This window comes from Delphinus delphis, chromosome 19, assembly GCF_949987515.2.
Source record: "Delphinus delphis chromosome 19, mDelDel1.2, whole genome shotgun sequence".
In the NCBI taxonomy this organism is placed as follows: Eukaryota; Metazoa; Chordata; class Mammalia; order Artiodactyla; family Delphinidae; genus Delphinus; species Delphinus delphis.
The window spans coordinates 1383498-1396629 of record NC_082701.1 but is presented as its reverse complement, the minus strand read 5'-3'; the positions used below and the strand labels follow the sequence as shown (position 1 = coordinate 1396629).

Sequence of the window (13132 nt, the reverse complement as noted above, 5' to 3'; positions counted from 1 at the left end):
ATGGGAAGACTGAAAAGGGTCTTTTCTATTTTCTCTGCGAAAAAGGAGCAAGGTCATCGGCCGAGAGAGAGGACAGGGACGATGGCTTGAGAAGGGCTGAGAAGAGAAACAGCCACGTTGGGGAGTTGGGGAGAGAACAAACTAGTGAAATGCGGTAGGATTGCCAGGCACGGTTGAGAGCGTATGTGAGGCCCACGTTCGTGAATCGAAGTGGGACCTATTAGCATAATTGTGAGGTTTTCTTTTTTTCCAGCAACGTTCAGCTGCTCTGGTGCAGGCACAGGGAAGGCAGCTAGAGCCTGGGGTGGGCTTTGCCAGCACGTACTATAGGAGGAGAAAAGGCCAAGGACGTTAGACATAAACAAAGGAGCAATGTCAGTGACCGGTCACGGAATTCTGGTGGGTAAGGAAAGCTATTTAGGCATTATGTAAACCAAACTTGAAGGGCTCAGATCCATTTCTATTGGCCTGAAAGTCGATGCATTCCTTTTTGGTGATGCTCCTCAAACTTCAGAATGCGAAGAATTATCTGGGGACTTTGTTATAAATGTAGATTTGGGGGCCATCCTCGGAAATTCCGGGACACAGCATTTTTTTCCTTTGTAATAATTACCAGGCGATACTGATGCCGGGGTCTGTGGACCATTCTAAGAAAACTCTTGCCTCGCAGTTGTTTTAGGTGAAAGCGTTTAGGAGTCGAATTAGGGAGAGGGTAACTGGGTTACCTAGGTAATTATTTACACTTTCCATTTCACAGCCATGCAAGGACAATGTTCCGAATATTTGGGTTTCTTAACCAGATAATTCAAAGTAAGCCACCCTGGAGTAACACTGCAATGGCTGACGCGATAAATTCAGTCACTTTATTTTTCCATTTCCATTAGGTTCCTTGGACAAACACATACAAGGATGACACTTAATTTTGAATCAGGAAACCAACTTAGCACGGTTTTACATCAGATGCTTCTGTTTTCCAGAAAGCGAAAGAACTGTGCTCTGTTTGGGGAGAAAAAAAAAAAAACATTTTAAGAGAAACAGTCATCTCTTTTTTTTTTTTTTTTTTGATGAGAAACAGTCATCTCTTAAATCTGTTAAGTAGCCAAGCCTAGTCAAATACATTTTATAAACGTGCAGAATAAATCGAATTACGTGAATGAAAGCATTCAGTGTGAGCTTTAAGTGATGCGAGAAAAATCAGGGAAATGATAAGGCACTCGTTTCCAAGAGAGAAAATAAAAGATTAGGTATAATTCTGACAGTCAAGATTAAAAGAAAAAAACTGTATCAGCCCTTTATGTAATCGCCAATGCACCAACAGTGCTGCATCTGTCTGAAGACTGTAAAAGAGAACAGCACGAAGAAGTGCATTAACAAAGCTCTGTTTGGTTTTTTAAATTATCTTCCGCTAATATTTTTTCTGCTGATCTGTGCTAGGATTACTGTGCTTTGTCAGCTTTAGTATATAATGTCTCACTAGGGCTCTGCTGTGTTTTGAACAATAACAATTTATCCAGCGCATTTCTAACTATTTGTAATTATAGTGATAATAACCACCATTATTATCATTGTGTACTTACTCCATGTCACGCATAATATTTCTAATCATCAAACCTATGAGGTGGGTATTATTTGCTAGTTATCATTTCCTTCTCTCTCTCTAGCTGGCCACTTCTCAGACCCCTCTCTCCTCTAATCTGCTCCCAACTCTCTCCTCTGCCAGCTGATACAGGGCTGTCAACATTCTTGAAGCATTTCTAAACCTGGAGGCAATAATAGCTTCTGGCTGGCTCCTCCTTTGTAGAAACAAAGATATGTAGACCTTAAACCTGAAACTAATGCTCTGTGATGACCTAGAGGGGTGGGATGTGGGGGGAGGGTGGCAGGGAGGCTTAAGAGGGAGGGGATGTATGTATATGTATAGCTGATTCACTTTGTTCTACAGCAGAAACTAACCCAACTTTGTAAAACAATTCTACTCCAATAAAAAAAAGTTACTGTAGGCAATGTTAAAAGAAAATCACATTCTTGGGGAAGATATTTTCATAGCTTGTAATTAAAAAAAGAAGTTTTGTATCCAGAATTTATTTTAAAAAATAAATTTAAAAAAACCCCCTGAAACTAATGGCTTTAATGCTGGCCATTATACACTTCTTTATCACCCACAAACACAATATCATCTTCCTTAAAATGTTTGGCTCTAACGAACACTTTGCGCTAATGGGTACTTTTCAAACTCCTGGAATTGCCGAAGGAAGGAAAGAAATGTTAGAAGACCTATAAACCAATGACCATTGACATGAGTTACTTTGTAGTTTGGGGTGAGTTCTTTATCATTTGGGACCAAGAGGTGATCAGTATTATTATTCAGTATTCCATTCAATATTATTATTAGTATTCAAGCATGACCTGGAATTACACATGATGGCATAATTCAACACTCATCAAATAAAACCACAACCCTGAGTTTTAAGGAAAAGAAAAGGAAAGGAAAATGTGGGGAAACTAAATACAGCTTACTGCTTCATCTTGGTATTTCCTCCTGCCCCACTCTCTTTTAAAAAATCCAGTGGCCACATTGACATGGCTTCTTTTAGTCATCAGGTAATCAAAGTACTGATTATGGCGAAGGACAAGCGTAAGTGCTAGCTAAACATTCCAGTGTTGAACTCACCCTTGAAGCATTTGGGGATTTGAATGACGCCGTCTATGCACTGGGCATCCTCTGTATAGCTACACTTCTTCTCCTTATTTTTGCAGAAGAAAGAAATTTTTTGGCCATGCAGCATCCCATTCTTAAATTTGTCTTGGATATTTACTCTCTCTCCTTCATATATCACGGTAGCTTTTTTAACAGATAATTTACAAGACGCTGAAAGAGACAATATTTGTAGTCAAGACAGGACTTCATTTACTCTTTCTTAAAGAAAATGTAGCATTTGAACCAGTAGATGTTCAGACCTGAAACAAAGTGCTCAAGACGAGAAGGTTCTAAGACAGCAAGTAACATCAGTATCATTGCTAACTGTTGCTCCTTATCAATAGAACCTTTAATCATGGCTTCCAAGATCGCCTTTTCTTCCCCTGGAGTAGCCACATAAGAAGGTCAGAGCAGGGCTTCCCTGGTGGCGCAGTGGTTGAGAGGCCGCCTGCCGATGCAGGGGACGCGGGTTCGTGCCCCAGTCTGGGAAGATCCCACATGCCGCGGAGCGGCTGGGCCCATGAGCCCTGGCCGCTGAGAGGCCCGCGTATCACAAAAAAAAAAAAAAAAAAAAGTTCAGAGCAGAAGCATCAGATACTAGGCTTCTGTGCAAAAGAACTTCTATCAGATACCTGCCGTTTCAGGTAAGCGTCCCCGCCCCACTCAGCTCCCATTTATTGAGTTGCTGCACCACCCACCAGCCACTGTGAGTGTTGGCTCATAACAGCTCATAAATGCTCCTTTCTCTGAAAAATGCCCTTCAGCCATAAGAGAGCCACCTCTCCAAGGAGAGTATGCACATCAGTCCACAACCCCAGGGTCAGGGAAGGGAGCAGCCCGCAGCCTATGACGGGCTGAGAAGGGGATCAAAATAATCAGGTCCCCTTGCCTCTCGATAGGATGGACTCCCATGGTCCAGAGCTCCCGGGGGATTAAACTGAAGTTAGACTCCAGCTGAGCCCACATCCTCGTTCAAAACATGGTCCCTGGCTTGGCAGCGTCAGTATCACCTGGGAACCCAGTAGAAATGCTAGTTCTCAGGTCCTACTGCAGCTCCAGCAAATCAGAGACTCTGTTTAAACAAACCCTCTAGGAGATTCTGATGCACAGTGAGGTTTGAGAACCAGTGTCCAGCTCCATCCTACCTGCCTCACATTCTTTTCCCTGAGACTCACTTAATAAACCAACTGTATTTGAATCCCTGTCTCAGGCTCTGCTTCTAGGGGACCCCAACCTAGTCATATGTCATTTTGCCTGTTGTGCCTAATTGCCTTTTCTATTTAAACTGTCCAACCCAGACTTCCCTGGTGGTGCAGTGGTTAAGAATCCGCCTGCCAATGCAGGGGACATGGGTTCGAACCCTGGTCCGGGAAGATCCCACATGCTGCGGAGCAACGAAGCCCGTGTGCCACAACTACTGAAGCCACATGCCACAACGACTGAAGCCCACATGCCTAGAGCCCGTGCTCCGCAACAAGAGAAGCCACAGCAGTGAGAAGCCCATGCACCATAACGAAGAGTAACCCTCACTCACGCAACTAGAGAAAGTCCGCGCTCAGCAACAAAGACCCAACACAGCCAAAAGTAAAATAAACACATTATTTTAAAAAAACAAAACTGTCCAGCCCACAGCAACTTGAGCAGAAATGCAGCGCAAAGTCGGTGTTCTTTGCATAAGCATGACACGGACCAGATCAAGGATAGACACCTAACTCAGAAGCAACCAGCATCTCAGGGAAAAGACGCCAGTGAGTGATGCATCCTTTAGTTGAGAGGTCCTGGTGTAGCATCAAGCCAGGTTCAAGGTGAGTAAGCAGAGAAACAGATATGAGAGAGACCATGAGGCCAATGAGACGTGGAAAGAGTAGCAATAGTTCCTGACTTCCAGTCGCAGTCCTCAAGAGGACCCGTTGTGTTTCATTTCCTCATAGTCAATGTCCATACAATTGCCTGTTGCCTGTTTATAATTTGTCACCATTTCCTGGAACTAGCCGGAATGCGTGGCTGGGTTTTGCCACAGTGAGAAGGGTCTTGACTAGAACAAAGCAAAAAAGGATGCTCATGGGCCAAGGCTTAAAAGCAATTATAGGAAGCCCACACGATCTTCCGCCATATTATCAAGGCTTACAAAATATGTCTACTTCATGCAGTTTCATCTCAAACAGGATTGCTAAGCGTGAAGTTTCCCCATGCCCATATAAATCCCAGTAGCTGTGAATCAAGTCTGAGAAACAAAGTGGAAGATGACTGGAACAAGAAGATGGCAAGTAAAGGCGATCTACTCCATGAATTGGGAGGCAGGTCAAGACCTTACCCCTATTTCTTACCTTTACAACTTGGCTGTGCAGACCATTTTCCGAATTTGCCACATTCTACTTCTTCTGGTCCATCCAAGGCGTATGTATCATGGCAACCATAAGTGGCTTTATCCTTGTAATAAAGTACTTGCTTTGCAGGATAGTTCACAAATCCATTGTCTGGTCTTGATGGGAACGGGCATTTTACTTCTAAAAAGTTTAAGCAGTAAGACGTATTAGTATAAATAGCGTGGGGTCCAGTGGTTACGGAATAGCCACGCGCTTGTCTCTCTTATACCACTGAATCACTGGGTGTTCCTGTGCCTAGAACACAATTTCTGGGGACCTTGGTGCTTAATTCTGTCCCCTTTATCTTATCCTTGTGAGACTCTGGATATTAAAATAGAAACAACAACACTTTGAAAGAAAATTAATGAGTTACCAAGTGCTTTGGGCTTTCACATAATCACAAGGTAGTACTTATTGCAAACTTCATCTGCACACAGTCTAAGATGGTGGGTTTGAAAGACGGAAAAAGTCTGTCTCTTTTAACCAACGGACCATGAAATTAAAACACAGCGATTCCCTCTATGCACACTAGAACAGCATTATTTGGATTTTAAATGTTAAATCTAACTCTTATGACTGTCTTCAGACTATACAAGAAACCAGCATGAAATATGAAGGAGAAAACTGAAGGCTTCCCGGCTTTCTTTAGATCCTCAGCAGTACAGCCCCAAGCCCGTATCCCTATTTACCCCAGTAAAGAAAGCCAGGCTGGAGGGAGGAAGTCTAATGAGATGGTTCAAGGGGACCAAATCCAGTGCTGGGCTGCTTGGATCAGTTTTGGCTCTTCCACAAATTGAGTGCAAAAGAATCTATGAGTCTATAATAACGCTAAAAAGAAATAGTTCATGGAAGAAAAACTCTTCCCTGTAGAAAAATTCCAGCTAATAAATATAGAAAGAAAGATAAACTTAGAAAGCCACCATTTTGTAACCACCAATGTCTCAGTTGACTGAGTTCAAGGATTATCAGTGGATGCTAAAATGACTGCTAGAGAATGAATATTCTCACCGTCTCAAACTATCACCCACAGGTTGCTTACTAATTCAATGAGAAAGAGATGCCTTTACCAAGAGAAGAGGGGCATACCCCACCTGACCAAGGGATCAAATCAAGCATGACAGCGATGGACTGACACCATGTGCCTTCTGATGTGATGGAGTGTATTCTTAAAAAAAAAGTATTTAACTCAAATCCAATCATGAGTAAATAATCGACCAAATTCACATTGTGGAAACTTCTCCAAGACAACTAGCATGTACTCTTCAAAAATGTCAGTGAAAGACAACCAAAAAGGCAGGGGAAAACTCTTAACTAAAGGAAACCAAAGAGCTATGACGACTAGACAGAATCTGTGATTCATGATTAGATTTCACAGAGAACAAAACACGTGTATAGAGGATACTTCTGGATCAGCTGGGGCAGTTTGCATATGAAATAAATATTGTTAATTGTATATAATGTAATTGTTTAAATTATTATTGTTAATAATTCCAAATATGTTAAATGTCTTGAGTACAGTGATAACATATGACAATGTTGTTCTTCGGACATTCATGCTGCTGAAGTGTTCACGGGTAAGTGTCATGATGTGTACAACTTATTTTCACATGATTCAGGGGGAAAATAGTATGTCTATAGAAGGAAAGAGAGAGAATGTCACAACATGCTGACGGCTGATCTATCTATGTAAATGGCTGAAAAGAAAAAGAACCCACTGCTTAGGACTTGGGAGAATTAAATGAGATGACACATATATAGGAGGAGACCAGTGCCTGGCCCAGAGTTTAGTCCCCCAAAAGGTGCTAGGTATTAGTAGTAGTAGTAGTTTCCCTATGCTAAAAAGCACTTACGTTTGAATCATTCAGTAGATATCTGTAACACCCACTGCGGGAGAAGGTAACAGTCCTTAGTATAATTCCTGGTGTGCGTGATAAATTCTACTTGTTATGCAGTGGACAAATTCAAAGATAGTAATGAGGAGTCAAATTAAAGGAGAAAGAATTTTCATATATATTTTTAAATCAAGTATTCTTGTGATTCTTAAGTTTAGGTAAAGACTACAAAAGCTTATATCGATCTGACTGCAACCCAGTTTTTCGCCTGTTTCTTAGGACTCCCCAGTTTAATCCAGCCTCACAGTAATACTCAGCTGTCCATGCACACACCCTGCTCCTTCACACCCCCAGGCCCGCGCCCTTGTGTGGTATGCCTATGCCGTTCCCCCATTCTCCACTGCTCCCGCGAGCCCTTCCTCTGGGAAACCGCAGACAGACCCCTGCATCACAGCTCATCTTCCTGAGCTGAGTCAGGTCTCGCTCATCTGGCATCCTGGGTACCTGGCAGATGCCGGTAAACATTCGTTACACAAGGTCATTAGAAACCCTCCATGACAGAGAAATTTTCAATCCTCTTCAAAAAAGAGATTCTACACTCCCGTGATGATTCTGTCTCATCATTGCACTCACCCTTACATTCTGGTAATTCTGTCCAGTTTCCATGTTCTGTGCAGGTAACGGTGTCATTTCCAAACATTGCGTGCTGTGGCAAGCATTCAAAGACGGCCTTGCCTCCATACAGGGAGTTGTTCCCAGACAATGGCTGATAAACACTAAGTTTTGCAAACTTCGGTATTGGTGGTGGAGGGCAGGTTATAGCTGAAAAAAGAAGGAACTATCATTTTAATGAAAATAGTTGAGTCTTTTAAAAGTACTCTTTACAGAACAACAACAACAAAAATCCAGAGATTAACTTGGGAAAATGCAAACTTTGATCAAATACCAGGGGAAACACAGTCAGCTGGAGAAGCCAAAGAAGAAAATATGATCTGGAAATCAGATGTCTGAACCAGTCAAAAAACTAAAAGATGGGGCTTCCCTGGTGGCGCAGTGGTTGAGAGACCACCTGCCGATGCAGGGGATGCGGGTTCGTGCCCCTGTCCGGGAAGATCCCACATGCCGCGGAGCGGCTGGGCCCGTGAGCCATGGCCGCTGAGCCTGCGCGTCCGGAGCCTGTGCTCCGCAACGGGAGAGGCCACGACAGTGAGAGGCCCGCGTACCGGTTAAAAAAAAAACAAAAAACAAAAATCTAAAAGATGAAGGAAATTTAGGTCTTGCCACCACTGATTTGCCTGCTACAAGACCACGTTGCTTATGATACCATACGTCTTAGATCCAAATGCTACCTTGTAAGACGTTCCTGAGAGTCAGAATTGGCGAAGGACTTTGCTGAGGGAACCTCCTGCAATAGCTGCTGATGACGACAAGTCATCTGTGACACCTGAGCGACATCGTGGTCCTAGTTTAGGTCTGTTTGTTCCTGTGGAATACCTCCTGCTTCTGTACGCTGTCTGTACGGAGCTTACACAAGCAGCATCACACAGAGACTCAGTGGGTTGCCGTCCTTACCTAACTAATCTGGAGTTTCAGTGTTAGAGTCAGCGTCAGGGTCAGAGTTTATCATTCCAAAGCGGTTGTTTCATCTTCCAGAGTAAGATGTCAGGATGGACAGTCCCCAGAAAGGCAACCAACCATTTCATGGAGCTGGGACTGAGGGGTTTCCAGGGTGTAGATCTTATAGTGGTAAAACCAGGGAAGTCCCAGGCAAATCAGCTAGTCACCTCCCTGTAACTGGGACCCACAAACTCACGAGCACAGACAGGAAGTTTCTGACTCCATTCTCCCTCCTTAGTGCATTGAACAGAATTAGCTCCTTTCAGATAAAACCTGCAAAGGGAAAATGTAATCCACTAAATTATAAAATAATCCATCCATGGCATCTCAAATGTCTTTTCTGTTAAGCATTGCTGCAGATTAATACTCTTGGCTTCTCGGGACGTCTCTGGTGGCGCAGTGGTTAAGAATCTGCCTGCCAATGCAGGGAACACGGGTTTGAGCCCTGGTCTGGGAAGATCCCACAAGCCGTGGAGCAACTAAGCCCATGCACCACAACAACTGAGCCTGTGCGCTAGAGCCCACGAGCCACAACTACTGAGCCCACATGCCACAACTACTGAAGCCCACACGCCTAGAGCCCGTGCTCCACAACGAGAGAAGCCACCACAATGAGAAGCACGCACACCGCAACGAAGAGTAGCCCCCGCTTGCCACACGCAGCAACGAAGACCCCCTCCCAAAAAAGTACTATTGGCTTCTTTTCCGTCTTATAATACTGTTTCCTGAGAGGCTTAACATTCCTCTGAGGCTCATCAAGTCTCCCAGCCTAAGGCTGCAGGGAACTGCTGAAGAATGGGAAGGTCCCATCGCTAGTGGGTATGGAAGCCAGCCCTACCCAGTGCCCAAACCCCTTGTCTCCAACCAGCTGGTCAGGTTAACTGCTTCCAAGCAAAGAACCACCTCTTTTTCAGGATCACAAAAGTGAATCAAACCGAATAATCCCTAATATTCCTTTTCTGAGAGCCTGTTGACCCAAATGTTTAAAAACAATGCAGTCTATTTCCATTGCAAATGTACCATTGTCCCTGAAGCCAGTTTGTTCAAGGTCATTCATCATGAAGCCTACCAGTCAATTGGTGTTTCAGATGAAAGGACTGCCTCTTTCACACACAGTATTTCTTAATCTCTAATCACAAACAAGCCTCCTCAGTGAAACTTTGCCCTGCTCTACAGCCGATGAGCCATCGCCAGTGTCACTGATGGTGTATTTGCTCGTGAGGCAGGGAAGTCATATGACCAACCGTAAGTGCTTTCTTCTGGGGATGCTGTGAGGATGAAGGTTATGTTTTACATCATCACACTCAGGCTTCTCCATAAAATTCTCTTCCACGAGGTCACAGTCGATGAAATTAGCCTCATAACTAAAGCCCAAGTCCGATTACTAAAGTATTTTAACTCTCATGCCAAGATTTGGCCCAGAGGTCATAAAGAATTATCACCCAGTTTCAATAATTTCAATGTACTCCTCAAATAAGTAACTAATCAGGAGCAGAAAACTTAGAACGTTGACTTCGTATTTCACGAGCTGCTGTATTCTCCACCCCTTACCCCGCCCTCAACACCACTGTGGACTTGTATTCAGTGATCTGTACTGGGCAAGTCCAGCCTAAAGACTAGAAAAGGACCAGCCTTGATGATTAGCTTGAGGGCGCAGGAATGGGCTGCATCTGTGAGCCAGAAGTCCTTACCCGGTATTGCAAGAAAAATTGATCGTGTTGGGATATTCAAAAGTTGTATAGCGTACAGTTCCGTTTTCTAAGATTCCAGCAAAAGGACATACTCTGGCTGTGATTTAAAGATATAAAGGTCAATTTCCATTTATAGAATTTACTATTGAGATTAAAATGTATCAACTCATTTCTATTATTTGATCCAGTAACTCTACTGGTAACTATTCTAAGAAGAGAACTCAAAATAAGTCAAATGATATATGCACCAAGGCACCCCTTGTATTGTTTGCCATGCAGCATGCGAGATCTTAGTTCCCCGACCGATCGGGGATTGAACCCTCGCCCCCTGCAGTGGAAGTGCGGAGTGTTAAGCACTGGACCGCCAGGGAATTCCCTGTATTGTTACTTCTAATGACAAAAACCGAACAGTCTAAATGTTCACTATCATGGTATTATTTTAATTAATGGTAATTAAAGGGTAAATCCACCTGAAATGTGATACGGCCAATAAAATGTGGATTATGAAGACTACAGAGATATAGTCCGTGCTTCTGATATGCTAGTGAAAATAGAAAAACACAAAATGGTGTCAACTCACTGCAATGAGGAAAGTATACACGTGGAAAATAACTTGAAAAAGAAAGTTGTTAGTGTTCCAAAGTTAAGGCTGATTTCCGGAAAAATTTTCCCTAATGATGTTACAGTGGTTTTTCGTTAACAATTACGTTTTGTCTTTTTTAATCAAAAAGCACATTAAAATCACCGCATGGACACGTATCGTTTTCACAAATGGTATCACCCATACAACCAAAGTAACCAGAGCTCGGATAGGTCCGTACAGTTATTTTTGCTGCTTGACTTCTACATAAAATTGCCAGAAATCCTCTCAGGTGGATTTTGTTCAAGAGCCGACTGTGAAAAAATAACGGCAGCATCACGGAACCACGCTCTGAGGAATAAGTAAGAGCAACCATCGGGAATTCCCTGGCGGTCCAGTGGTTAGGACTCTGCGCTTTCACTGCTGAGGGCGAGGGTTCAATCCCAGGTCCGGGAACTAAGATCCCACAGGCTGAGCCACGTGGCCAAAAAATAAAAAAGCAACCATCTACCATAAAGTCAGATATCTGTGAATGTATATATACATATATAACTGTTATATTGCATATGATATATTATTATATATAATATTCCTGTACATTATTAATTTAATATATTTATATTTTATTATAAATATAATTTGTAATATAATCTCCACTTCTCTTTTCACATCGGCAGTGTTTTCCTCCCCTTTTATCGTACCAAGTCTCTTCTTAAAATCTCCCCTAGTTCCAGGCTGTGCTGCAAATAGCACTTACTGTCCTTAGCCTCTTCTCCTGTGGAACTCCCCACAGACCCTGCTGTTTCTTCACAGCCCTCCACTCCACAGTTCTGCTGGCTTTCTGTACCGCGAGCATGACAAGGTAGGTCATCTCCCCAACATGTCCAGGATGTGAATGACGGGGAGAATGCATGAGATGGAGGCTGACTTACGTGTGCATCTCAGAGTGTTGATGGGCCAAAATCCTGTGAGCGGGCAGGTGAACCTCCGGATCCCTCCCCGGGACACGTAGCCTGGCTGGCAGGAGAACACGATCTCCTCCCCGGGGGCATAGGATGTTTTTAACGGAACAAATCTGGCAAATGGTAAGTCATCTGGCTTGGGACAGACTGAAACAGAGCACAGAGCAGTGGCCCGAGAAATCTGTATTTGCAGGTTTAAGTTCAGCTATAGCACACACAGATGAAAAGTATTTCGTGCTACCAGTAATCTGCACGCTGAGTTCTGTACCAAATGCTTGACTTATGCAATACCTCGCCTAATCTCACCAACTTTTGAAGAGCGCTATTGTCATCTCCATTTCACAGGTCTGTACACTGAGGCTTAAACAAGGTAAATGTCTCATGCGGGAACTTTAGACAGGGCTGTATCAAAGAACAAGCACCAATCCGCTCTCTCAAGCATCCACCCTAAAGGGAATTTAACCAATCATTATGGATCCCTGGCGTATTATACAAGGGGGACGGATATATGAATTATTTTTTTCAAAAGCAAAGAGTACTTACTTCGTCCTGCAATAGCAACGTGGCAGAGAAAACTTGAAAACAAGAGGAGCAACGGAGGAATCATCGTGGAGGGTTCACGCTGGCACTACCGAAGTGGCTTTCCTCTACTAAAAAGACAGCTGTAAATATTAAAGTGCTTAAATATTAACCATTTTGGGGTGTACTTTTATCTCTGTAAATAGAAGATAAAGGATCATGGTTTGACAGGAGCTCCAAGACCTACATTCTTTAATCATTTACTTTTCACTTTGGCGGGTCTGTTGTGAAATCTTTGGTAGATGGTTTCTGTCTTCACGACATTTATGTTAATGACACACAACAGCTCGGTCTCGCCTCTGATGCAATCCTGGTAGTTCCAGGTTGCCCGGCCTCTGGTCCAGACGTCTTGCTCTCCATCCTTGGTTTGTGTAGCGGTGGATAGAAAACGCAAAGGCTGAATTACCCGCTCCACCCCCAGCCTTGGCATGCAAACTGAGGACCATCGCTTATTTTCAGGTCTCTTCACCTCTAAAATGACGTTCCAGGTTCCAGATATATGAGCAAAGAACATCTTCACAGCAGCATCTAAGATTATAAAGCCTAAAAAACTGAGGTCACCATCTTCTCTCACAAACTGACTGCTTCCTCTCTTACCTGCAGAGAGTAACACGACCCTCCTGGTAGCCGGTTTCCAGCCTCAGCACTACCCTTGCATTCTCAATCTCCTCCCACACCAAACCAACGCAAAGCCCCGCTCATCCGTTCTGAAGACTCCTTAGGTCTGTCGAGCCGGATTCTAGATCTGTTTGAGGGATTGGGAAGTCGATGTGAAATTACAGGTATGGACACTAAGAGGTACAGAAG

The 13132-nt window shown here is 43.5% G+C and overlaps 1 protein-coding gene across 1 annotated transcript; it reads right to left on the bottom strand.

Annotated features, from left to right (window-relative positions):
- Positions 1–841: 841 nt before the first annotated feature.
- APOH (apolipoprotein H) lies at positions 842–12421 on the bottom strand. The gene is made up of 8 exons (XM_059997307.1): positions 12290–12421; positions 11717–11893; positions 10205–10301; positions 8710–8786; positions 7530–7718; positions 5026–5205; positions 2672–2869; positions 842–996 (listed from the first exon to the last, which is right to left on the bottom strand). Exons 1-8 carry the CDS (start codon positions 12351–12353, stop codon positions 941–943), a joined length of 1038 nt encoding a protein of 345 aa, XP_059853290.1. The 5' UTR covers positions 12354–12421; the 3' UTR covers positions 842–940.
- Between the last annotated feature and the right edge of the window lie 711 nt (positions 12422–13132).

What these genes read in the sequence shown, in the direction of transcription:
- APOH (XM_059997307.1), bottom strand. Translation starts at nt 12,353, where the DNA reads ATGATTCCTCCGTTGCTCCTCTTGTTTTCAAGTTTTCTCTGCCACGTT. An exon ending in CGTTGCTATTGCAGGACGAA is followed by an intron (nt 11,894 to 12,289) that starts GTAAGTACTCTT and finishes GCTCTGTTTCAG; the next exon opens with TCTGTCCCAAGCCAGATGAC. An exon ending in TGCACAGCCAAGTTGTAAAG is followed by an intron (nt 2,870 to 5,025) that starts GTAAGAAATAGG and finishes TGTCTCTTTCAG; the next exon opens with CGTCTTGTAAATTATCTGTT.